This window comes from Chaetodon trifascialis, chromosome 6 (assembly GCF_039877785.1).
Source record: "Chaetodon trifascialis isolate fChaTrf1 chromosome 6, fChaTrf1.hap1, whole genome shotgun sequence".
In the NCBI taxonomy this organism is placed as follows: domain Eukaryota; kingdom Metazoa; phylum Chordata; class Actinopteri; order Chaetodontiformes; family Chaetodontidae; genus Chaetodon; species Chaetodon trifascialis.
The window spans coordinates 6,187,974-6,215,207 of record NC_092061.1 but is presented as its reverse complement, the minus strand read 5'-3'; the positions used below and the strand labels follow the sequence as shown (position 1 = coordinate 6,215,207).

Below are 27,234 nucleotides of genomic sequence, written 5' to 3'. Positions count from 1 at the left end.
GTCTAACATAATAAAATGAGTTTTTTTCAGCAGAAGCAAGAAAAATAAGTTTATTAACACAAATAAACCAATCCACCAAAAAAAAACCCAACCTCAATCAAACAAAAGGGCTGGGGCCAGCCAAACTGAACAAAAGCTCCGGAGCTCCGGACCAGCCCACATGGGGCCGTCGGATCTGGGATCCTTCCTCTACCCTACAAACATAACCACTAAACCCTTAAAGGAAATAAAGCCACGAAAACAAGACTACTGGACCCATCAGAGAAAACAAACAGAACACAACATAAGCAGTACAACTGAAACAGTGCTGCAACTCCTGCTGCTTCCCAGGAAGGAGAGAGAGTGAGACCAGTCCCGCAGCGCCTTTAAGACCTGCCCCCAATCAGGAACCCCCCGTCTCCACCTTAAAAGGGGCGGAGCAAAAGAAAAAGGTCACTCACCTTAAAGATCACCACCAGCAGGCTGAGGAGCGCATAACATTCTTATTACAGGGCTCCAGTAAAACTATAGTAGTTCTGCACAGTACCTGCACCACAATCGAATAGCAATAATGGAAACCTGTGTTTATCCCTGTACACCAAAAGCCAAGTAGTGTCAATCCCACGTTAACACCCAGGTCAAGAGCAGGGTCACAAAACCTCTGCGTTGACTCACTCACACTGGCAGCCAATGTGGGTTTATCCTGGGTCAGTGCAGCTGTCTGAACGGGCTAAGTGTGAGAGAGAGTGTGTGTGCCAGTACGACTGTGCTGTCATTTTTCTGGCTCTGCAGCAGGAAAGCCAAACAGCAGGAGGAAAAGAGAAAGACTAAAGGTGACTGGCTGGGAAAATGTATGGGAGAGAGAGAGAGAAAGTGTGTGTCTGCTGGAGAGAAGGAGGAAGACTAAAGAAGGCCTATGTCTTGCTTTCCCCTTTATTTTCAGCATGTTGGTTTATTCATGTGGACGTTTTGTGCTTCAGTTATTTCCCTGTTGCTTCTCCTTCTTTATCATTCTCAGGACTGTACATGCTTTATATCAAAAGGCGTTAAACCTGTAGCCCTGGATGTGTGCACACTGGACTGTAGGTGTGGCACCTCTGTGTTGTATGTTTCATCTTCGTTTCACCAGGAGTGGAACACACGATGGCTGACGAGGGCAAATGTGCTGCAAAAGCCAAAAACGTTTCCATTAGGAGAAACATGCTTTCGCTTCAGACACGGTGCCAATTCAAAAACACATTCAACAACGCAAACATCCTGCAAATGAAAAAGAAACAATACAAACCGTTTTTTGCGTTCTTTACTCCACTGCTCTCCCTGCATCAAAGGCAGGCCTGGAACACTTCCATTTGCATTTGTTTCTCAGTTTGTGTGTTTTAGACTTTGGTTGTTTTTAATTTGTTTGTTTTGGCTTTCTGCAGCACTTTTTTCATTTGCAGCAGGCTGTATTTGTTTGAGTTGTTGAATTGGTATCTTTGCTGAAGCACATTTCTCTTAATGGAAATGTTTTTGGCTTTTGCAACACATTTGTCCTCATCAGCCACCATAGGAGGAACCTCATAGCCATTTTTTTGTTTTCATATATTCATTTCAAGATGTTACATGATGAATTTTACCATTGTTATATTGCTGTGAAGTTAGTTATGCAGTTAAGCGTGTGTGCTCTTTGCAGCTAGAAACAGTAGCCCCAATTATCTGCTTTATGCTTTCATTTGGTCCAGTTTGAAAGTGAACTGGCTCATCGCCCAGTGAAAGAAATCTGCTCTGATAGATGATGGATTATTAGGTTCCACAATGGAAGGAGGGGAAATAATTGCAAAACTAATCAATGAATAATGTGCTCGCTCTTGAGTTTTACAGAGAGATAGCAGATGTAAAGTATATAGATGATGTGTTGTATAAGTGCCATGAAAGGGAATTCTGAAAGAAGACATTCGCCACTTTTGCATCAATTTGTCTGGATGATAAGGGTGATTATCTTCCTCATATATGCAGATCACTTATCTTGTTTCTTTTATCTCGTCTGTACAAAGGTGGAACACTTTTCTATAGATGTCAAACAAGCCAAAGACTCCAGGCTACGCAAGATCTAGTGCCCTCAAATATTATTAACGCCTATTGCAAATAGCTCTTTTTAGCTGAAAATGTGTGAATGCAATTCTAATTAAAAGAGAAATGCCTCTTTCTCCTTCCCCCTCCCTCTCTTCAGTTGTGAGGGGGGGATGCAAGATGACTGTCCTGGTATCTCCCAGCTTGGTATGAATAATTGAGTGCAGAACAGTCCTTATATGTTTAATTCGGATTAAATATTGAGGAGGAACCACCAATCCGCAATTTCCCTCTGCCTCGCTGACAAGAGAGACTAAGAACGAGTGGGAGGAAGATGAGGAGAGCAAAAGACTGACTTAAATGGACCACGAGAGGGAGGAAGGGCATGAGGGGCAGATGGAGGGAGAGATGGGGATGGTGGGAAATCAAACAAGAAGTAAGAAGACAGGAAGCCAATGTGGCTTGGATGGACAGCAAATCTGACAGGCATAGTTGAGAGTTTGGGCCACACACAGATAGATATGCTGAATGAGAGACAATTCTTTGGTTGGTGTTGGCTGTCATGCTGAAGACAGTTGGTCTAAAGTAAAGGAAGTAAGAAAGTAATAAATACACATCTAAATAGTCACACAGATGAAGCCATTAGCAGAGTCAGGTCTGAACTGCTACCACTATTAATGCATAACCTGCAGACAAGCCTTCGGAAGCCTCTGTGGACTGTATGTGTATGTGTGTGTGTGTGGGGGGGGGGGTCTGCCATGTGTCTTGTATGTACATGTAGCAGCATCAGCAGGGTCTTTGCCTGTTAAATGAAGATGAATGTTTTCCAATCAGCTTGGCTCACTGCAGCGTGAAGAGCAGTTTTCTGATCCTCTAAGCAAGCACAGTCGTTTGGCATCTCTGAAGAGCCTCTGAAAGAATCCAGTCACACTGCCTCTTCTTTTCTCATATCTTATATACCCTCTTCAGTTTGTCGACTCTGTCTTCCTCCCTGTCTTCTTTAAACATGCTTTCTCTTTCCCGCCGCCTCTCGTCGATCCTCCCGATCCCTGCCTCCGCTTGTCTCCCTCTCCTTATCGTTCCCGCTCTTGTCCTTTCTCCGCTTTTCTTGTCACCAGAGAGATGGGCTGTGACAGACAGGAGTCAGTGCCCTGTCTCCTGCATGCTGACCCCTGAGCTGATGATTGTCAGTGTAGAGGCGGACAAAGGTCAAAAGTACATTCAGTGTTTAAAAATGTTTTAAGCTGCAGTCTTAACCAAACAGAGCTGTCATCCTCACACTGAAAATGTAATGTAGAACAGATGGTGGAGAGATTATGCCATGAGTAAAAAAAGACTTAAACTGAACTTTAAACATTTTTTGGGATTAAATTAGCAACCTTGTGTTGTCATAGTGGTTGTGTTACCCTCTGTATTGTAGAGCCTCTGTGGTAACAGGTACTGAATATCCACAGGGTCACCTTGGGGGAGTGATGGGAGGAAAGGAAGAGGAAAGAAGAAGTAGGGAAGAAGTGGACAAGGATGAGAGGGGGAGGGGGATTAGAATGCCAGTGGGAGATTGCTGTAAGATTAGTGGTTGAAGGCGGACAGAAAGATGATAGGTGGAAGAGATGGAGTAGAGATACAGGTGGAGAGGCCTGGAGGGAGAGGGGAGAATAGAAACAATGGCGAACATCTTCTGTAATCATCATCTTTCCTCTCTCACACTGTCATCCATCTTTAGTCCTATAGGCAGCCCTGAGCTGTGTGTGTGTGTATGTGTGTATGTGTGTATGTGTATGTGTGCATGACTCCATTGTACTGGTAATGGTAACTACAGGGTATAATGAACAAGTGGCCAGAAGAGGAGTCTGCACTGATTAGGTGAAATTAGGCTTGCTCATGAGCATGCCCTTAAAAATTATAGATATCTGCCCTTTGGCTCTCTCTCTCTCTCTCTCTCTCTCTCTCTCTCTCTCTCTCTCTCTCTCTCTCTCTCTCTCTCTCTCTCTCTCTCTCTCTCTCTCTGAAAAATAAGCAAGATCTTGTTGATCTTGTTAGAAAGCTTTGCATGCATATAGTTTGACCTTTAAGAGTCAATACGTAAGAGGGCACACAAGACCAATCACTCTTGAATATACATGATCATATAGCAGATGGTTCCTTAAATGTGTTGTTAGCATCTATTAGAGTGAAGTCAAAAATGCATTCTAGCAAATGATAATCTAGCCACTGGCTGCACCATTAAACACACACACACACACACACACACACACACACACACACACACACACACACACACACACACACACACACACACACACACACACACACACCATGACTTACACACTATACCAGCGACTCATTGGTGTCGCCTGCTCATGAAGACCTCAGTCGATACTTTCACATCCTGTTGCACTCCAATTTCACCAGAACAAAGACCTTTTGATTACACAGGCTGACCACCACACACACGAGTGCACACACGCTTAGATGCTTCCCTTATTAGTGATTGCATTTGCAATGCACAGCACATGTCTAAGGCGTCACATGATGACTCCTCATTGCTCTCTCAGGGAGGAGCCAACATGTCATCAGCATGTGGTGTACAGATAATGAATGAGCCAACATAGTAGATACTGTAAATCATCAATGTGAATTGAATTACTTTTGTGCATGCAGATTGTGTGAAAAGAGAGAAGCATAGAGGGAGAACAAGGAGGGTTAGCCTACAACACTGCAGCATTGCCCAAGGGAAAGCAGCAGCAGCAACAGCAAAGCCTGCAGATTCCCGGAGCTCCATGAAATGAAGCCATTTAGTGGGGGAGATGGGAAGGAAGATGGGCTGCAGGGAGGAGAGGGAGGTGGGAGGAGATGGATGGCTGGATGGAAGGATTAGAGGAATAGCTCGTCAGGCATTCAGAACACGCATTCTCTCATACACGGCTCCCACAAGGTGCCCTTCACACACGCACACACATTTGAGCATGTTTGCCCACACACATGTTAGCACAGGTTTGGGAACATGCGCTCACTGTATTTGAGAAAAAGAGGGAAAATAATCCAGAAAAGCAGCCCCATTTTTCAGATTTCCCTCTCAATAGACTTTGGCTTTCATCCATCGCACCATCAGTTCATCTCAAGCACGATTTGTAAAAAACGCAGCTAGAAGACATGTCAGACCACACAGATGAAGACCTAAACGGGCCTGAGAGTAAAATCCTAATCCAATAAAAAGAGAAAAGTTAGATACAGCCAAAGAGAAAGAACAAAATGTTCTTTGGTAATGGAGAGCGGCGTTAGTTCACATCCATTTGATCTTTGTTTCTACTCTCGTTCTCCTTTGCTTCACTCCCAGCGAAACCCCTCATTCCCTCTTTACTGTCAACATGCCGCATGTGAGAGTTTTGCGGTGTCCTCTGCACCAGAGACAAACGAGACCGAAAGAGAGTCTGGAGAGGAGATACAGCACATTAAGTTAGAGCAATACCTCTCTGAGCACTGATGTTTTTATACTATAAGCCTTGATACATTCAATCAGACAGCAGTAAAAGCAAGAGAGTAAAGTCACTTTCAGGCAGTTTGGCTTGTGTAGAATTAATCCACCTGTCTCTCTCTCTCTCTCTCTCTCTCTCTCTCTCTCTCTCTCTCTCTCTCTCCCTCTTTCTGTCTCTCTTTCTCTCTCTCATCACCTCTCAGATAACAGTTTTCCGGATGGGGTCGGAGGGTCATCAGGATATTGACCTTGCTATCCTCACTGCATTACTCAAAGGTGGGTGTGTGCATTTCTGTGTGTGCGGATGTATGTGTGTGTGGCGTGTGCATGTCTGTGTGTGTGCTGGAGCATGAATGTACAGTAAGTAAGTGGCTTCCATTTTACCGCCGCCCCCCCAGGGATGTTGTTTCTGTACATAAAAGGAGGATGATATCGTTTCAGAAAGCATTCCTCTCAATGTCCCAGTTTACGTGTATGTTCACAGCACAAAAGTATGTTTTACTTTTGCAGTTCGTAGCTCAGGAATAAAACATAGACATCTATGCTTGTTTTTTTTTCTCTCTTAAAGCTCCATTAAGCGATTTTTGATCGCTGCAGGGCACCATTATGTCTTGGTATTACATTAGCCTATCAAACTATTTCCTTCTTATAGTTTGAGCCGCCGGCACATAATACTCCTCTTATCACTGCCTAACCTATATAATCCTCTACCCACTGGCTTGGTCCACCAACTCCTGACAAAAATATCTGTCTCTTATATTTTAAACACCCATAAAAACAGCACCATGCTGTTGTTCGACCACAGTTTTTGTATGAACTGAATGAGATGTAGTGTTTTAATTGGTGAGCTTTAGAGGTGCTGCCTGCCTGATTTTGTTGACTTGCTCAGATTTTGTTGATTTGGTCAGTTTTGGTCAAGTTTGTGCTTCTACCGTGGGTGAGTAGGCTACATCGTACACTGGTTTCTTCTTTTTAATTGCATTTATTGTTGATTGTTGGTAGTCCGCACAGGGCGTTTTATTTTGAAAGTTGACTGAATTCTCTGCCTCTGACTTCTTGTCTGGCTCGTTCGGCTGTGCAGCTTGACGTGGCTTCAGTCAAAAGTAGGTCAGGCGCGTATTCACCGCAGAGCAGCGTGGAGTCACGTGTCACAGCCAAAACGCGACCCTGAGCCCAGTGGAAGTTACGGGTTGGACTCCCTGTTTCTGTCTGTTTCCAGTGTTTGTGCTAAGTGAGGCTAACTGGCTGCTGGCTCTCGCTACATATTTACTGTACAGCCGGTTTCTCATCAGAGGTCATGGCTCTCGTAGCCTACAAGCTATTAAATTAATTTCAGACAAGCCTGTAGTGAGTTCAGATTTCCTACTTTATATGCTAATAAAACCCTGATATCATTACAGCACCTGCAGAATAATTGATTAGCATGAACACAGCTGCTCATTAAGACAAATAATTAATCGACTACACTTGTACTCACCAATGAATTATGAAAATATTCTGTCTTTTATTCTATCTCTTTTGAAGTATATGCTTTAATTTCATCAGATTCATCAAATTAATTCCCTTTGAGGTCAATAAGCTTTTCACTTTTAAAAGGGACACATGGCCTCACAACACACTATTATGCTTCTCAAAACTAAACGAATGCTTCCAGCGAGGCCGGCATCGATACAGTTAGTGTTACTGAGCCATAGCAGTGATGTCATATCTATCCAAGTTTCCCCCTTCACATATCACATTGCAAACATTTTGAATAATCAATCAGCGCGGTAACAGCAGGGCAGACCTAAGGCATGACACGGGGAGATATACCGTTAGCAGAAGCAGCATCTCCTTACATTGTAACAAATTGTTATGCAATTACCAATGAGGCCAATGAATTGGACTAAATTGGGTTACAAAATTGAAAATTTGTCAAGTGCAGACATAGCAATTAAACTCCACCACCATTGTTCCTCCATCCTCTACCCTATTTCACACTTCAGTGTTCTACACACACATACACATATGCATCTGCACACATGCATGCACACACGCACAAAGGAGTCAGAGATCCATACTTTCGATTGGTGGTTCAGTAGCTTGTATTGATCATGTTGGCTCTTGCCTCTTCAAGGAATATGACGCTAACCAGGCCCAGTGGAGCTTGCGCGCACGCTCTCTCTAACACACACCTACACGTGTGAACACAGAAGTCACACACTCGCGCACGTGCACAAAGAGGAAGTGAGTCCCGTGGGACTGCTTTGCAAGTCGGAGCGTATGATTGAGTATCTCAGGAACGGTTCCTCAGAGAAATATTTCATTCCACAGAGAGAAAGAGACTTAACTAGTGAGTTTGGAGAGGAAGGGAGTGAAAGAGAAATGTGTTTTACATAATTTATACGCAGCAGTCAAGATGCATGATTTCTGTGGCCCATGCATCACTCCCTGATCTTTGTCTGCATCTCAGACTCTCGCTCTCTTCCCCTCTTACTCTCCCTGTGTACACATCACACTCGTGCATTCTGTTGACTCCATCTGTTAGTCTATCTTTCATTTCTGTTTTCTTTTTTAGCCCTTTTCTATTCATTCCAGTTCACATTGTGATAGGAAAGGCATGCAGATGAATGAGTAAAGTGAGGAACTGAAGCGAAGTGGAATGAAAAGAAAGCGATCAGAGGAGTGAAAGGATGAGAGGGGAAAACTGAGGGACAAAAAAATGCTTTATGGTAAACAGCATGAGGGTCATTTCACATGCAAGTCTCATTCTGCATCTGAGTGAATGAGACGCGTTACGGCTTTTAGTGTAAAATGAAATCAGTCACATCCTGCCTGAGAGCTTTTTAAAACACTGGATTAAACTCCTTCGCTGAAGAACTAAGCCACTGCCTGAAGCTCAACAAGACACAGCACAGTCAGGAATACAAGGTGAGGGGAGAACAGAGCACGAGGGAGGAGAAAAGAATAAAAGATTTGAGTGTGTGAGCCTGTGTGAGAGAAAGAAAGAGAGAAGTGGGAACAGGCAGAACAGGAAGGAAAGTGCAGCTAAAGACAGTGTAACAGAGGGGAGTTTAGAGTAATTGATGGCATGCTGTCTGAGTTAGTCAATATCCTGAAGATTGGGTCCATAAAGTCAGCTGGCTGCAGTTCAACCTCCCCGCAGGCACAAAGAGTGAAGCTGCAGGCCTTTGATAAAGCAAGGCCACCCCGTCTTTTAATATACACATATCTCCACTAAAGCACTTATTAGTGGGCTCTGCATCTTATTAGCAGGGCTCTGTCTGAACATTAAGCTCCAGTAATGCTGCACAGGCCTTAAAGAGGGAAAGAGCACTGTGTAAAGTGGTGATACTGGTGTGCTTATTAAAATTACATACCTTGTCTGCACACAAGGGGTTATTATTATACTTTATATTACCGGATTTCTCTAAAGGCTGGCATGAATTGTTGCTTAATCTTTCTCATTTTGAGTAACTTCGCCCAGTGCACAGGTGTGTTATTAATGTGAACAGTGCCGTAGTTCCGTGTTGGATCTCGCTGGTCAGCAGTGTTTGAAGTGATTCAGCACTTCAGTGAACAGCTATAATTGCATGGTATATATGCAAAGCTTATATGGAGGCTGTTTTACATTGAATTATACAGTTCTGAATCGAGAGGTTTGATTTTAGATTTTAAATTCCCCTCTGTCCCCGTTTCATTTAATGCTGAGTCTTTTGAGTTTTTTGAAAATGAAGTCTTTAAGATGTTTTCACTGCCTCATTATCATCATAATCATCTTGTTATATTTGCCGGGTGTTTCCGTCAATCAGTTCAGTTAAAGATGTGTGCAAAAATGATTTGGATTAAGAGGTGAAATTAAGAAAAAAACAAACAAACCAGCCCAGCGTTGTGAGCATCTCTCCAGATTGACATCCGACAGTCTCTCCTTTACCAAACAGCAATGACGCGCAGCAAAGCTATCAAAGTGATGAGAGAAGTGGCCTTTTTCAGCAATGCCATCCAATACTTTTATTTTATCCTTATTTGTCAGTGTGCCCTTGAATCTTGTAAACAAGATGTTTTTTCCTTTCCTCAACTTCATCCAATATTATATTAAGCAGAGCAGATCTGTCCAGGATGCCACTTTTGCATCCTTTTTTTCCCCAGTTTTCTTCTTTTTAGTCTTGTGTGTATGTACTGCAGTTCTTTTCTTCTTGTGCTTGTTAAGTCACAGCCATGTTGCTCTTACTGGAGGACCAGAGCAATGTAAATAATGTTCACCGATAGAGAAAATCAAAGGAACACAGTTGTATTCCAGATTTTATGCCGGGGTGAGGTGAAGCATTAAATTGACTCATCAAAGACCAAGCTGTCATTTTTTAATAGGAAGACATCTTCTCCTCCACAGACACAGGAACAGAAAAGACGCAAAGTACAGCATAGATCCACCAAGCCTGAAGGTAGATGAAGCCCCTGCAGCTCCCAAAGGAAGCCCTCAATCTCCAATAAAGGGAGCTAGCTGTTATAAGTCGGCAGCAATGTCTCTACAGCTCTACACTTTCAGGGCCTCGTGGTCCCTTACTGAAAAAATCCTCTCACTCTTCTTACAACAAAATTGTTAGCATCCAGCCAAGGAAAATAAGAAATATAAACACACAAAGAATATAAGATAAGATCATTATCTACATTAATTAAGTACACTAAGAACAGACACATCATACTAATAAGTCGCGTCTATCAGTGTTTAAGAAACCTTGTTTTCCAGAGATATGACATTGCCTCTCAAGTCGTTTGTATCCTCTCTCAGGTGCCAACGCTTCAGCTCCTGACCAGCTGAGTTTGGCTCTGGCATGGAACAGAGTGGACATCGCCCGCAGTCAAATCTTCATCTATGGACAGCAGTGGCCTGTAAGATGTCCATACTGCAGAAAGACGTGTTAATAATGTTTTTTTTTCTTTGTGCATTCTCGCTGAACTTAATATTATGGTGTTCTGCTCTGCACAAAAAAGGCCTTTTAGCACATGATTGTTTTGGCATTGTGCCTCAGTCTTGCATTGTACTGTACTTGACATTTATTTGCAGTCCTCACCAGCTGATATTATTAATAACAACTGATATTGTGGACAAGAAATGCAGCATTTATGTTATGCTTTCAATGGCAGTGAACCACCATCAGGAGGTATAACAGATGGAATACAAGCAGAAACATGAGTATTCAAATAGATATTACACGTGGCTGCTGTAGTTTTAGTAAATGATGATTCTTGGTCTTCCCTGCAGTGCTCCTGTAGTATGTAGTGTGTGCTGAGTTTGGTATCACCAGTGTATGTATTTTCCTTCTCATGTGTCTTAGGTTGGTTCGCTGGAGCAGGCGATGCTGGATGCCTTAGTTCTTGACAGAGTCGACTTTGTCAAGCTGCTGATTGAAAACGGAGTCAGCATGCACCGTTTCCTCACGCTTTCCAGACTGGAGGAGCTTTACAACACGGTAATAATAATAATAATAATAATAATAATAATAATAATAATAATAATAATAAATAATACAAGTTGTGTTATCTTTTTGCGACACACAAGGAGACAGCCTCCTTTGGCACATAGGTGCAATTGAAAGAGTATTTGCACAAAGAAAACGTGGTAATGTTATCCTTATGTGCTGTGTTTTTTTTGTGTCTTTAAACAGAGACATGGACCGTCCAACACGCTGTACCACCTTGTCAGAGATGTCAAAAAGGTATGAGCTCCACTGCCGTCCTTTTAGCTCTGTGGCTGTTCAGGCACACTGTATGGGAATGTCGGCTTGAATGTGTATATTAAAGAAGACATTTGACTACATAGAGTTTCAGTTGCTTTTTTTTTTTGCGGTTTGTGTTGTTACTCTGTTTGCATCAACTTGTGTGTCTACGTTTTTGGTAGCCGTAGTTGCTGTTAACTGCAAATAGCCAGCTTTTCTCTTTCAGCTGGAGTTGCGGGCTGCAGTGGCTGTGTAGAGCTATGCACGACTCACATCCCTCTCATGACTTTTCAGCAATTTACTTTGTTCTTTCTCTCAGGCACACACTACCACGGTAAACAAACACTACATGTATTAAACATTGCTTTATCTACAGAACTTGAGTTTGAGCAAACTGGGGCCGCAGTGGAACCGCTGTGAGGCTGAGAAGGAAGAACTCAGTAGACGCCCGCAATTTTTATTCATTTCTTTTCTCATGTGGATTATTAATAACACTATTTAGCGTGTCCTTTTTGATATGCGATATCGTGTGGTTCTTTGAGTAGTGAAACTGTATCTTCACCTCACATGAAATAGACTTTATTTTGCATCAGGATTGTGTGTCACGTTCAAGATGATGAAATGGTGGAATCGTCTCTCAGTATACACTGTGGCCAAAAAATATTAACACTGTACGGTGTTCAGTATTTTTGCTGCATATCTCTTCTAAAACCTTGATGATTGCTGCGATTAAAAACAACAAACTAGAATGTTAGTGTCAATACATGTCTGTGCGCCAATTAGGAGTGACCCCACTGTCGAGAAATGATGGAGAGGTCAGCAGCACCACCATTTGCATTTAGAGGTGTTCATTAATTAAAGTGTTACTGATTGCAGTAATGCTGCATGCCCCTCTGGGAGTCTCTGAAGGGGCTTGATATTGTAATCACTCCTCCTTTGCTTCCTCCATGTCTTTAAACACAACTCTGATCTCAAGTTGGCGCAAAGAGAATATGCAGGTTATATATTCCACGCCACTTCACACACATGCAGAACACACTGTAGTGCATGGCAAAACATCCCCATCTTCTTTTTGCACAGCTTTTTTACAGTGTGTAATTGCCATAGTGTAGCTGAGTGTTTGTGTGTCATTGTTTTATCATAGTATGATGCTAATTAGATTTGCTATCCCCCGGGCATAGTCACCATGGCATCACTGTTTTCTGTCTTTCTTTCTCATTCTTCTCCGTAGATTGTTTGGTCACACTGTGAACAATTGGCAGATCTTATTTCTACTCAGGTGTCATGCAGGTGTCATGCTAACAGCTGTCGGTCAAGGTTGCTCTCAGGTTCAATCTGGTCCATTCATTAGATTGTGTGAAAACTGAGTCATAACACAGAGAATCAGAGAGATTGGCTTGTGGGCTAAGGTTTTCAAAGCAGAAATTGGTTTTCCTACAGAGTAAATGAACAATGCAGTTTTGTGGAGGTCAGTGGAAGTACACCTTGTGCCAGGAGTCTCAGATATCAGGAGCAGTTAGGAGGAAATCTAAATGTAACCGGTCGGTTACATTTTCTTTGCTGGTTAAAAGTAGAAATGGCAGACAGTCATGTTTGATTCATATTGTAGGTGATCAGTTCACTATTTGAATTCCATGAAATGAAAAGTGGGTTAAGAAACACCTGTAGAGTATATGTTGTATTTCACATTTTAATATTGTGTTGTGTTGATCTGGTGAGCCTCTGCTAGTTTGGCAAAAAACCACCTTAACAAAAGCAGCTCTTTAACTAGTTGCAGTTAACAGCAGGGGTCTGATGTATGGAGGCAGGAAAGGGAAATTTTCAGTAGAGCAGATTCAAAATTAAAAACTGTGCCGCTCTAAGCTCTCAAAGTGTTCACACAAGGTTTAAACAAAAGCATTTGTTTTGTGGCTGACCAAGGGAATGTGTCCTATGTGACCACGTCAGATAACATTACACCAATTGCGTCGTTCACAAACTGTAGCAATACTCAGAGGAAGCACTGATATTTTCCAGAACAAACATAGCAGGACTTTTGCTAATAAAGGTAGCAATGCTAACAGGTAGCAGTACATCATAACAGGTAGCAATTCCTCCAGAGAAGTACCATGCAGTTGGAAATCTTTAACATATCGCCCAGCCCTAGTGAAGGGTGTGTCTGGGCCTACCCAATGCTCAGGCTACCTTGACCTCCTCCAGCGAGTGTATTCACTGAGCTGCTTTCCCCAATAAGCTTCTTTGCTGCCGGCTAGCCTGTCAGGGGGAGACCCACTGATGTGTGAAGCAGCTGTACTACAGAGAGAAGTGGATACGTTCAAGGTCTTGGCCACTGCACCTAGAACTAGATGAATGGAGGCAAACTCGGGGTCTGTCTCCCCCTTTCCCCTGATAAAAGACAAAGAAGGGATACAAGGGCTTTGCTGCTGCTCATGCCATCCTGGAAAGAGATGGAGAGGATGATGGGGAAGAGTTGACTGACTCTCAGCTCCTGTTGTCTGACAAAGAGGAATAATCCATCTTCCTTTCTACCACCCATGAGGCTATAAAGCCCCCCCACTGCCGAGGGAGGTAAACAACCTTTGCCGCTGTCTCCCCCTGGATGTTGGCTTGCAGGACACATGCAATCACCTAGCTAACCAGGCTCAGCATCTTATGGCCCATCATCCAAGCAGAGGATGTCAAATCTCGGTTTGACAGCAAGAAACAAGATGTGCTGCCTGTTTTTTCAGAGGTCCTCGACATGATAGCAGTCCCATGGAAAGATAGGCCATGCAGCAAGAAACACCGTATTATGGACTGTGATGGAATGGAGTACCACAGCATCTTCTTCTTTGGCTTCTTCTCTCTGCTCAAAGACAGCGCTTCCAGTGTAGTCTCACTTATAAGTGCTACAAGGCAGCATGCTCTGTCAGTAAGAGCCCTCAAGGCTTCTACGCTGATGGCTTACCATGCTGAGCTGGAAGAGGACATGACAGAAAGACGGTGGGTTATCACCCTTTGCTGTCGATTCATGAAGAGTATATGCAGTAAATTGCCTACATCTTGACCACTGGATCCATAGTGGGACCTTCCCACTGTACTAAACGCTCTCTCCTGTTCCCCTTTTAATGCCTTGGAACAAGTGGACTTGAATATATCGTCCTTTATTGCTTTAGCCTCAGCTAAGCACATTTTGAGTGCCAAGTGACACTGTCAGCCTAATACTCTATATGGGAGGAGGGACTATATATCTATATCTATATCTATATCTATATATAGATAAAGATATAGATATAGATATAGATATAGATATAGATATGTAGACATTACAAGTGACAGCCAATAAGGGCTGTTGTATTGTTATTTTAGCTTCTGATGAAGTCAAGCAGGAGACTTTCCCATAGGAGACACTCACTCATGCTAATCAGAGTACCAGAGTTACATCCATAACCTTGAGTTATTAGCTTGAGCTTCAACACCACAGGGAATTAAAAGAAGGCTGCTGACCGCTGACTGGTGCATTTGAGCTTAATCAGTAGCATGAGGAGGTGAAGCTTTGTCTGCTCACTTTGAACAGCGAATGCGTGAAAACAACAAGCAGTATCTGTGGCGCTCTCTACTTCAAAGTGTATCAGTTAGTCTACAGGGGCTCTCCAGGCTTTACGCCAGTGAAATTGAATCTTTGGATATGAAGACAGGCGGGGGATGAATAAGACAGGGAGGATTTCTAGGATCTCACATCTGAGTGCAGAGGAGTGGAGATGGTATCGGGAAGGCGTAGAGGTATATGAGGTAATTGGTGTAGCGGAAAGGAACAAGGGGTCATGAAAATGACTGTAGGATCTGGGGTTGATGTTGAGGGCACAATGAAGAGCAGCGAGTGTTGACATAGTTATACTCTCACGTGAAAGGACTTCTATTTTCTTCTGGTTAATGATTTTCCCCTCCAGCGTTAATAGCTGTCTGTTTCTCCATGCCCCTCTCTTCCAGGCTAATGAGACATTATCACTTTCTTTTCCTCTCTTTAAGATTGTGTTGAACCTCACTGAGACAATCTCATTATTTCCTTAAATGAAAATTATGGCAAATCATTTTTTACGTCCTTTGTAATTGTCCTCATACATTATATTCTCGCTGTGAATCATACTGTTTTCATTCTCTCCTCATTTTCCTCTTTTTTTTTTTTTACTACTCGGGTTTAGGAGTAATATCTGAATCTCAAACTGTGACCAGTTATGGTTCAACCAGTTACGAGGAATAACCCCAGATTTCTCGATTCAAACCAAGATCCGCATAAATTTAAACAATTCATAATCCAAAAACGCAAACTGAACCACAGTCTGATCGAGATAACGATTTATTAAAGAGGCTGGAAGAGAGATCTTGCCTGAGAGTTTCCGTGTATCTCATTTCCCCTGCTCTTGCTTATCGTGCCGTTTACTCACTGACATTGTGTGTTCTTTCCAAGCGAGAATATCCAGGGTTCAGTTGGATCTACTTCAAGGTGAATCCGATAATCACGTTTTCTTTCATAGCCAAAAACAGTTTGATATGGATTTTGTGAAGTGTGTATGACTGTGTGATTTGTTTTGTGCTCTTGTTTTCCTCTTGTTTACCCTCCTTTATTAATCAGTCGTCATGGCTTGCTGCCTCTTAACACTGTCTGGTTTTCTAGGGAAACCTGCCCCCGGACTACCGCATCAGCCTCATCGACATCGGACTGGTCATTGAATACCTCATGGGCGGGGCATATCGGTGTAACTACACCAGGAAGAGATTCAGAACTCTGTACCACAACCTCTTTGGACCCAAGAGGGTGAGTGAATGATCGTCACCTGCATTAACATCCCACCATTTACTTCAACACAAATCTGGGATTTTCTAATGTCATTAATCAAAGGACCAACATCTGAGAAAACAAGCCTCATGATCAAATTGTTCCTGATAAGGGCAAAATTAATAATATGAGCAAATTATGTTCAAGAACAAAATGTTAATTAGACGTTTTGTACTCAAGGGCAAACTTCACCTGCTGATCCAAGTAGCAAATTAGCATGTGCATGTACATTTTGTTAGTAGTGATGAGATTGAAGCAGGAAATACACGAGACCTTAGTGTTGGAGCGAACTACATTCTGCACTGTGTGTTGTTTTTTATACTGCGAGTGGATTCTGGTCTTTCTCTTGCTTAAAAGAGTAAGTTTGTATAAATATCAGGAATATGGTACGACAGAAGCAGTTTCTCCGGGGATAAATGGAAATCAACTTAGTACAGTTTTGGTTAGCTAATCTATAAACTTCATCCAATGGGTTTGACATGTTTGTCTTCAAGGTGCAGTTGCTAGCTAATGTAGCAAGAGGATGGAGTATGAACCTACATCTCTCAGCCTGACAGCCCAAATGAACATCCATCACTAAATCCCCACAAATCATGATCTCCCACAAAGTGCTGTTCGTCAGCTCAGGTCAAACATAGTGAAAGAGTCATCCTCCTGTTATTCTTCATTTCCACATCAAGTAGGGAGACAGCGCAGCACAGGCTATTATTAGCTTGATGCAACAAATCATCCATCTATAGCAGCGGCTCCTCATCGTGTGCCATTATAACCCCTATGATATACACACTTCATTCCAGCCTCTGCAGAAACTCATCTCACTGATTAGCACACCTTCAATCAAAGTGGAGGAACTGATTATTGAAATCATGTGCTATAGTGTTTGATGGTTGTGTGCTTTACACCACACATACTGCACATTATATGGTATATGTTCATGATTCTCTCATTCTGCGTCAATACCTCACGCACCGCCACAGGTGTGATGAAAATTGAAGTACACACAGTTGTGTCTGAAACGGCGTATTTCTGCTTGATTGTGCACCTTTATGTCTGTATGTTTGAGTGTGTGTGTTTGTGGGTATTCATGTGCCTGTTTGTTTCATTGTGTGTCTGCCAAGGCAGAAACAAAATAACTGGAAAGACGTAGATTGAGCAAAAGCATAGAAGCAGGGCAGAGACCGAGCAAAGAGGCAAAATGAGAGAGAGAGAGAGAGAGAGAGAGAGAGAGAGAGAGAGAGAGAGAGAGAGGGTGTCAGTCAGTTCCAATTTAACTGTGATTTCCATGATGAAATAAATGTGCGATCACATTTTCACGTGCGCACACGCTCACAAACACGTTAACTAAGAACAAAGCCTCGAAATAGATGCAGAAATCAAAAATCCCCACAGGAGACCTGGGCTATTTTTACCAACTCAGATGATGGCTCATGAATGCATAATTCATACATGCCCTGCTTTAATACAGATACACAGTACTGTACCAAATGCACAAATACACTCTGCTTTAATACATGCAAACACGCAACCGCAAGAGATTGTTGTCGTATATGTAGAATACTGTCAATCACACCAGCACTAAATGTTATCCCTTACTGTTGTTGCCATTTGAAAGAAGAGCATTAACCTGAAAGTGAGTGAGTTAATGTTTCAAAAGAATATTTCTGGTCTCATGTGAGCGAGTCTGTCTGTCTGTCAGTCTGTGCTGTGTTGTGCTTATAGAGTAAATTACTCTATAAAATACATCAGACAAGGTCTTGTTCTGTATGTTTATGTTTTTGTTGCTTTTCTAGCCCAAAGCCCTGAAACTGCTGGGGATGGAGGTGAGTGTTGATCTCATCAAGGTTGTTATTCAGTCATTCCTTCACTGTTCCTCTCTCTCGTCTAAAGCACTTCTCCCTCATATCGTGTTGAGTGAGTGTATAGTCAGTCTACAGAATCCTTTCAGCAAAATAGTCATTGAGTGAGTGCTGTGTGCCTCGCAGTCTGTGAAAGGAAGACCTTGAGGCATATTTAATTAATTTTGCTGGCAATCTGTACACACTTTTGAGCCAGTTGAAGACTCGGTGTCAAATACATTTAGTAATATGTTTCACACTACCTTGTACAAAGTTATTTCAATTTACATATTTATGAAATTAAAAAATATAACTGTTTAATGGCTCCAGACATTATAAATGTATGTAACACAGCCCAGTTACATTCAACAGAACAGGCAATGAGTGACCCAACAGGATGACATAACACATGGTTTGTGTACTCACATGTATCCATGGTGAACACACCATGAAGTAGCCACATCATAAAGCTTTTATCACAGCATGTGTCTGCAGTTTTCCCAGAGGTATTTACATTGAACGTGCATGGCTGTCCAATCCTTTGTGCGTCTGCCTGTTTGAAATCCGTCTCCTTGTCAGTGTGTGTTCGCTCTTTGTTTGTGCCTTTACCTTAATGTCTCTTTTTGTAATCCAGTTTATCATTCGATCTTTATGGCGACCTGGCCATGAAGCAGAATTTATTCAATTTGCTGCTGTTAACCTTGGACCCTTCTGATTACTCAAGATTTAAATTTAATGCCCTGCAATCATTTCTAAATATCCCTAAAATCACAAACTGTCTAGTATTACCGAGTGATTTACTGCTGTGCTATTATTATATTTTTCTTTGTCCAGATAATCTGCCTCAAAACAAGCAGCAGTTCTACAACCACTGAAAGCCATTTCTCACATCTCTGTTATTGATCAACTGTCAGTAATCCTCAATTGTTAAAATGTGAAATTATTGGACATCAGTGCCATCCTGCTGACATGCCATTTAGACATTAACCGGCATTGTCAGTCCCTGCAGAGACACAGAGATGACCTGGATACGCTGATAACTGTACTCAGTATTAAAGGAGAAGAACAAAGAAAGACAAAAGTAGAATCCTATGATAAGATTTGATTGAAAAGTACATGAGATCAGGCCTGTTATGTGTATTTGTGTGCAGCACTTTGTCCCTCCACCAGTCTGATTTTGCCTCTGCATTCCACTAATCTTCATCATGTGGAGGGTGAGCAATTTTAGAAAATACGTTATGAAAATATGTAGTGGGTGATATGACCCCTCTAGACATTCGCCTAATGTGGCCAAACAGAGGGCCGGTCTTTCAGAGATAAAGTTATGGGTACAGTCCAGATTCTTGGGTTTCACTTGTAATTTCCATTAAGAGCCCAAGGTTTGACTGAAGGCATTCGGAAATAGATCCGCATCAACCGAAAACTCTGCTGCTGTGCAATAAATCTAATCTAATCCGTAACAAGTCACCCCAAACTATATCTATCTACACAGCTGTCTCTCTCTGTCCACTGCACTCACTTGCTCTGAATCCCAACCAGGACGACATGCCCATCCGCAGGGGCCGCCAGAAGACGACGCGTAAGCGAGAGGAGGAAGTGGACATCGATTTGGACGACCCCGAAATCAACCACTTCCCTTTCCCCTTCCATGAGCTGATGGTGTGGGCCGTGCTTATGAAACGTCAGAAGATGGCGCTGTTCTTCTGGCAGCATGGCGAAGAGGCGATGGCCAAGGCTTTGGTAGCGTGTAAGCTTTGCAAGGCCATGGCGCACGAAGCCTCTGAGAACGACATGGTGGACGACATCTCCCAGGAATTAAACCACAACTCCAGGTGGGGGGGCACAACACAACATATTTTGAAATTGTCTAATTCTGTCATAGTGAGCAAGACTCATCTCAGGAGACGTTTCTGCACTGAATGATTGATGCAAAGCTGAGTGGCGAGTCAACACGGGAACATTTACCTCCACACTCCAGCACATATGAGCAGATACACACAAACACACAAACATGCCTTCTTCTCTGCAAACTGACCTGTTTCAGTCTGCTTCAGGCTCCCATGAGACGCAAGTGACATAGATACAGAAATCTAATAACATGCATCATCGTTAGTTAAGGATATGCATTTGAGATGGAGGTTATCACCTAGAGATGAAATTTCTGGCTATGGAAATGACTTTTAATTAGGGGAAAAGTTTTCAGATACTACAAATGAAGCACAGCTATGCCAGCCCCAAGTCCCTGCACATACTCACGTACGCTTTCAAAGGACAGCCTCAGCGTTGGCATATATTTTGAGTTTACTTCCCACAGAGAGTTTGCTCGGCTTCCTTAGAAGAGCTTGTTTAAATACATGCATTTTATATCTTAATCTTAACGTAATTTGTGATTGCAATGTCTGGGAATGCCTTTTTAAGTGTGGGTGTGTGGGTATAAACTCACAGGATGTTGATGTGTGTATGTATAAGTATACAGTAATGCCTACATTCTGCAGCTCTTCTGCATGCAAGCTGTGTAAACACTGTTGAAATATTCACCTTTTCTATTTCATGATACTTTAAAAGTCATTTGAAAGCCCCTTATAGAACAGAAACATGTGTCCATACAACAGTGCTGAACTGTGTGCATCTATGAGCCCTTGTTTTATACATCCTCCAAACCCCAGCGGCACTGGTGCCTTGTTACCACATTAAACTACACAGAACAGAAGATTGCTTTCCAGTGTTGTGTGCAATATTGTGCCGTAATTTGTGCGCCTATGTGTGTGTGTCTGGAGAAGAAAGGCCTTTCAGAGGCTGAAATTAGGGTGAAACTTGATCTCCCAGTATTGATTTATGTTTGTATTATCTGGAAGGGGACATATTAAAAGGAAGGCGCGAGAGGTGGTGCTTTATATTTGCTTGCAGTTTTGAATTTTGACAGCGCAAGGTTGTGTTTATGCACTGCGTGTGTGTGTGTGTGTGTGTGTGTGTGTGTGTGTGTGTGTGTGTGTGTGTGTGTGTGTGTGTTGGCCGTATTACATTCCCAGACTTAAATATTGTTTTCATATTTCGGCCTCGTTTCTCAAAGAGACTATTAGCTCTGTCGTTCTGTAATCATAGCTTTGAAATGTGCACGCAGCATTTCTGCATGCCATGTGCGCACATCATAAACACTTCCACCTTGGAGAAGATACAGACATAATTACCAGTGAGATTTTGGGCTCTCTTTGCTGTATATGTTTGTGCATCTACTAAAGAAATTAGATATGCTTTTCATGTAAGGCCTCGGCCGTGTCTGTGTGCTGTGCAGGTACGCAGAAGGTGTGAGTGCAAGTGTCTGTCTGTAAATTTAATCTTCTTCAGAATTTGGCCAGATGGTTAGTGATTCTTTGACCACTTTAATTACTTTTTTACATGTTTGGACAAAGTGTCTTACTGTTTCTGTTCGTGTCTCTCTGTGCCTTTATATGTCCTGCATATAAATTCCCAGAGAATTTGGCCAGCTGGCAGTGGAACTCCTCGACCAGTCCTATAAACAGGACGAGCAGATGGCAATGAAGCTGCTGACGTACGAGCTGAAGAACTGGAGCAACGCCACCTGTCTGCAGCTGGCGGTAGCAGCCAAGCACAGAGATTTCATCGCTCACACCTGCAGTCAGATGCTGCTGACTGACATGTGGATGGGACGGCTGCGAATGCGCAAGAACTCAGGCCTGAAGGTAACAGAAGTGGGACAGATGTTTGGGGTAACCTGTGGGTAAAGGTTGTGGTGATAGAGAGGCAGGGTTGCATTCGAATGCTTGTATCCCTTCAGACCAGCTTGAAAAAAGTTGGCCAAGCAAAGTAATGAGGAGCCCTCTCAACTCCCTGAGAAAGTACCGTAGAGTTGGCCCAAATCACTTCTGTGGATCTGCTGAGTGGTGCTGCGAAGTGGAGCGAGGTTATACATGACAACTACCAGATGTGGTTTGTGGAAATGGAGGGATTTGAAGCAGAGACAATTACAGGTTAGCGTTCTTTGGAAAATGTCTGAAAATTGTGCATTGCTTTAGAAATAATGTACCCGAATGAGAAGTAGAGGCCTCCCACGATTAACTCTGTTTACGTTGACAGATAAGTAACGAGAAATTGCTGTGCGTGAAATGTAGGTGATGTAGAATCAATGTTGCCATTGCATAGTTTGTAAAATCGTTGCTTATCTTTGTCACAAAATACTTGATTAACCATTAGGATTACCCGTCTGTTGCACAGTGTATGCCTATTTATCTTTGTTAAGCACAGCTGGGAGCACACTAGTCTGGCTAGTCATGACTGTGGTTTGGCTGTGATGACTCATTCCCCATAATGTGGAGAGCACTGGACTGTGAAAAGTCGACAGGTCAATACTGACACTTTAAACACTTTATCTTGTAGTTTGTGGGAGCTCAGCGCTCAACAGGTCTGTTTACAATTATATTATATGAAACTGATTTTTTCCACTGGATTCTAGATCTAAATGATGCAGTTTGGTCAGTACAGAAAGTTGTCAAGTGTCTGGTTGGTGTGTTTATCTATAAGACAGAGGTTTAATGGACAGTAATACTTTGGAGGAACATTAGGAGTGCGACAAGTGTCTGGGTGAGTTGGCCCTCCTGGTCCAACATCAGCCTCAGCTTCATTAGTATTAGCCTGCAAAGCATTCTCTTAAGCCAGAGGGGACAGAGGAACTGACCTTAATTACTTAAAAACCTTGAAATTGCGTCCCACATATTTCATGTCAAGGCTTATGTGGCGAACATCCTTATGAGTCGAGGGGAGAGGTTTCATTTAAGACTGGTGGTTGAGTTTTGAGCAATCTTTGCTCATGTGGGTTTTCCAGACGTCTGGTGGTAGGGTGATAGGAGGCAGCTGCTCAGATCAGAGAGGTTAGAGTTATTTATAATGAAGAGTTGCCCTGGGAGTTGCTGAAGGGACGGCTGGGTTCACACTCATTCATACGCAGTGAGACAGGATGGCTAGCTTCTCAGAGCAGGGAAGACTACAAGGGCTTTAAGTATGGTTTGGCCTTTGCAGGAGTGAGCGAGAGCTACTAAAGCAAGCTCATCGGGGCAGAAAGACAGAAAGGGAACCACAAGTGGAACAAACAAGATTCGATGCCCCCAGGAGTTCATGACATACAGCATAAAGCACTGTCAAAATGATACGTGCGCACATTTTTCAGTTGCTTTCAGTTTAGCTGTGAGGGCAGTCAGCATCAGCACATCTTTGTATCGGAGTATGGTTTCCGGAGGCTTCATTGATTTCCTCACACATGGATAAGTGACGAACTATTGGCAGCTCTCAACCTCCCATTCTGTCATCTTGAAACCATCCTTTTCGTATATTCAGCCGTTCTGTCAAGTCACGTCAGCTAAATTTCACTTAAATTAAATACAGCTGCTTCCAGCGATAAGAAGCCACTCTGTTCCACTGCTCTCCAGCTTCTTCTCTTTCCTTTGTCCGCCACCTTCTCATTGTAGTAACGGCCTCGTTCTTGCTGTTCTGGTTTGACTGGTATGTATCTGAAGTGTTTACAGCACGCCTGCCTCCTTTATCCGCCGCGAGTGTTTGTCCCTCTCATCCATCGTGGCGGCGCAGTACCCTCGCTGCCTGTCTGGACTAATGCTTTTGTAATTGACTTCCACAATGAGCACCCCCGCCTCGGCTGTCATAAATACCAAAGCTTTGTCATTCAGCCGTGCACAGGCATGATGGGGAGGTGTTCACGTGGGTAAATTTATAATATATGAGCTTCACATGTGTGTGTCGCAGACTTGTTATGGAGCTTAGTTTGTTCCAGACTTTCTGTGCCCTAATTTCCGCAACGCTGCCCCCGAAGCTGTACAGCTTAATCAAATCTGGCACTTCCACCTCCACTTCCTGTCTTCCTCATCACCCAGGTGATCTTAGGGCTGCTTCTGCCACCGTCCATCCTGAGCCTGGAGTTCAAGAACAAGGATGAGATGTCCTACATGCCCCAGGATCAGGAGGCCTACCTGCAGGAGAAGGAGGAGGAGGAGCCCGAGAAGCCGGTCAAGGAGAAGGAGGAGGAAGACATGGAGTTCACAGTAAGATCTTACTGTGAGACGCAGTACAACTCCGTGGTGAGAGAACCCACCTCAGCCCCGCATCTCAGAATCTATACACATATTCAGAGGTTAAACGACATACACGTGCTTTGTTCAGATCCTAAAACCCATCATTGAACACATAGCCCAGATTCTGTGTCCTTTGTTAATATCTCTTGTGGACCAGTTTTACACCATGTTGTTTCTGTCCACAATGATGTGCACACACATACGCACACACATACCTGTTTCTCTATTCTGGCCAACTGGACCCTTCCAGCCAAATGGGCCTTTCCTGTTTCTCGTCGTCTTAGCAAAGACATGGTCTTGGAGTTGTAGCGTCTCAGTCTGTCGCCGCTTGTGGGTTCCCTCGTGTATGTTTCTCCTTCCATCTATCTCCTTCTCCGTTTCTCTCTGCTTTTGCTTCGGCCCCTCTTGTTCTCTGCCCAGCTCTCTCTCTCTCTTTGCTTCTTTTGTTTCTTTATTTCCTTTGCCTTCAGCTCCCTCCCCCTCTCTCTAGCTCTTTCTCTCTTTCTCCCTCTCTCCAAGCTCAGTTCTGATTGAGGTACAGTACTGTATGCTAGCCGATTGCTGCCCCTCACTCTCTCCCATCATGATGATGGCTTGCTGCAGCATACCACTCAGCATGTCAGCTGCTGAGCATGGGAGGCCCAGGCTTTTGCATTATATAACCGTGCCCGCCTGCTGCTGCAGAGCTTAAATCATGCAGAGTCTGAGCACCTTCTCCCAGCTCACAGTGGAAGAGTTGGTCCATCTGCATAGACATGGATGTACAGCAGGATTAGGACCCGTTCCATTTCAGTCCAGTCCATTCTGGATGTGATACCCCGATCCAGTTTCTGTGTTGAAATCAAAAAGGCAATTTCAATACGCAAACTGAATCTGAGGTTGTTCCGTTATGTGATTGAACTGAAGTTGAACGCCTTTAAGCACCACTGTACATACTCTCCATCTGCATTGAGCACAGCCAGCAAGCCAGTGCAGAGATTCACAAAACGGGCCGTTTTACACATGCAGTCCTTGAGGCTCGGAGGTGTTAAAGAGTCCTTCCGCCAAAGGATGCATTTGCAATGAGTCCTTCTTATTGCCCTGGCTTCTGGCTGTATAAATGCACCCTCAGATACTTATGAATCACACAAAGATTCATACAGATACACACAGACTGCTACACCACAGAGGGAGATTGTACGTCCTATCCTCAGATGCTTTAGATAAACCACACTGTGATGAATGTCACACTTGTGTCCACTTGCTGATCAGATAACGTGCATGTTCGGTACAGTAAAGGCATGGTGTGATTTACACACTGGCATCTGAATCTGTTCACCCTGAAGGCCCGTCTGTGTGTGCCTTAGACAAAACTTTGGCTGTATATGTCACATATTGGACAAAAAAAAATACATAGAAATCCATTGATTACTTACTGATGGACATTTCTTCTCTGATTTCTCTTTCTTCTCCTAGTGATGGTTTTATCACTATCGTGCCTTTGCAGTGGCCTGGGAACTTAAACCAACTACTCATCCTGTTTTTCAAATATTTGAACGGATCATTTTATCTTTGCCCAGGTCTGCTGTGCTGCCCTACAAAGACAGAATGCAGCAACTACAGAAGCAGTGAAGCTGAGAATAAGCGTTTTATAGTTTTCAGACTGGACTCAAACTGTAAATTAGAAAGGTTGTAATGCTCTAATTGTCTTTCATGTCTTTTATTGCCATATAATCAACACAGTACCTAAAAAATGTGCCTTAGATAAACTTCACTGCTCAGGGAAACGCCTCAGTCTAGTAGCAGAATATCTTCTCTCAGCTTTCTTATCCATTTTAAGAAGTTTAAGATAACAAACTTTAGTTTGATTATTTATATATCTTATAGGAAAGTTTCCCTGTTTTGCTATCTGTTAGCTCTTCTTCTTTCTTCTCCAGCATGAATTGATTTAGCTGCTGCCTTATTTAAAGGAGCAATGTGTAAGAAATGTAGTTTCAAAAACATTCAAAAAATTATCATTATCAACAGAATGTGAGGACGTAACAGTTCTGACAGTGTGTCAACGATGTCTATGTATTGTGTTGCAGAGATATCTTCAGTTAGCATGCTAAGCGGCTAGCTTTGCCCATCCTGTTTCATAAAAAATACCACTTCCTCAAGAGGCGAGAGTCTGATAGCATAACCCTCCTGTTGCTGTGAGTTTGCTGCACTACAGAAGCTCTCTCAGTGTTTTTAGTTTACAACCAAAATACGTCGGATGATGAAAAGAAACCTTAAACCTTCTGAATTCAAGTTTCTTTTACCAAACTAAGACAAGCTTAACTGCCTGTTAAATTCAACATAAAACAAAACCGTCTGTTACAGCAATCACCAGCTCTGGTTTGGTTCTCCGCCTTAGATGTGAAAAGATTTTGGCTCTAGACGCTGCTTTTCCTCACTGATGATAACCAACCTTCCTCTCGCTGCTCTCCCAGATTACAGCTCTGGCCACAGCTGCTGTAAATCACCTTGGCACCGTTTTCCCTGTCGTCAAACTGGCCTCAATCGGGCTCGGAGGCTGTGTTCAGTGACGATCCGGCCATGTTTACTGGGAAGCAGCTGAACTCCACTGTCCGCAATGTAAACACCAACACTCCCGCGGTGCTATGAGCTCTCAGTCGGGCCCCTGGCTGCACAGCTAACTGGGCTAAGTAGCTAACAGCAGCTATAGTAGCTATAGCGAAAGATTAATTCAATTCAATATTCCTTTATTCGTCCCTCGAGGGGAAATTAGTATAATGAGCAGCAGTTAGCAGTTACTCTGGTGATATGCTGCCCCCTATTTGTTTGGAATAACTTTCGACAGGTGGCCAATTCTTACACACTGAACATTTAATTATAATATTTCCAAACTTAAGAACCAAAGTGTCTGTTCATAATGGATATTACTCATTCACAGATAACAACTCAGGGAAAATCAGTAACTAAACTGAGCCTTACTTCTATCTGAAGCGAGCTGCAGGCTATCTTCGAAGCTAGCTTTCACTTAATATAACCCTCTTTTTTTAGTTGATTTACTATAGCAGAGCGTGGCAGCTATCCCACAGCACATAGATTACAAGCCAGAGAGCATTAATTGTAAAGTGCAGAAGAAATTACACGTTTGTATGGAATAATATTGATATTACATAAAATAATATTAAATATGTAGATGCTGAGTTTTGCCTTTGTAGGGCAGTTTACTTCTGAACATACAATGCCATGAATGAACTCCCTCAGAGGTCTGGTGTTGCTTTGACATTAAGACCATGACCCATAAAAGCAGGGG

At 42.9% G+C, this 27,234-nt stretch overlaps 1 protein-coding gene across 2 annotated transcripts in view; it reads left to right on the top strand.

Annotated features, from left to right (window-relative positions):
• The window catches only part of trpm3 (transient receptor potential cation channel, subfamily M, member 3), a 106,848-nt gene that overhangs the window by 64,339 nt on the left and 15,275 nt on the right, over positions 1-27,234 (top strand). Inside the window, exons 9-17 of one of the 2 annotated variants that reach the window (XM_070965417.1) lie at positions 5,707-5,779; positions 10,272-10,372; positions 10,819-10,953; positions 11,149-11,199; positions 15,854-15,994; positions 17,806-17,835; positions 19,390-19,682; positions 21,323-21,551; positions 23,751-23,918. In XM_070965417.1, the coding sequence (XP_070821518.1) occupies positions 5,707-5,779; positions 10,272-10,372; positions 10,819-10,953; positions 11,149-11,199; positions 15,854-15,994; positions 17,806-17,835; positions 19,390-19,682; positions 21,323-21,551; positions 23,751-23,918 (1,221 nt within the window). Of the gene's footprint in view, positions 1-5,706; positions 5,780-10,271; positions 10,373-10,818; positions 10,954-11,148; positions 11,200-15,853; positions 15,995-17,805; positions 17,836-19,389; positions 19,683-21,322; positions 21,552-23,750; positions 23,955-27,234 lie in introns of both variants that reach the window. The other variant, XM_070965416.1, reaches the window with a different exon arrangement.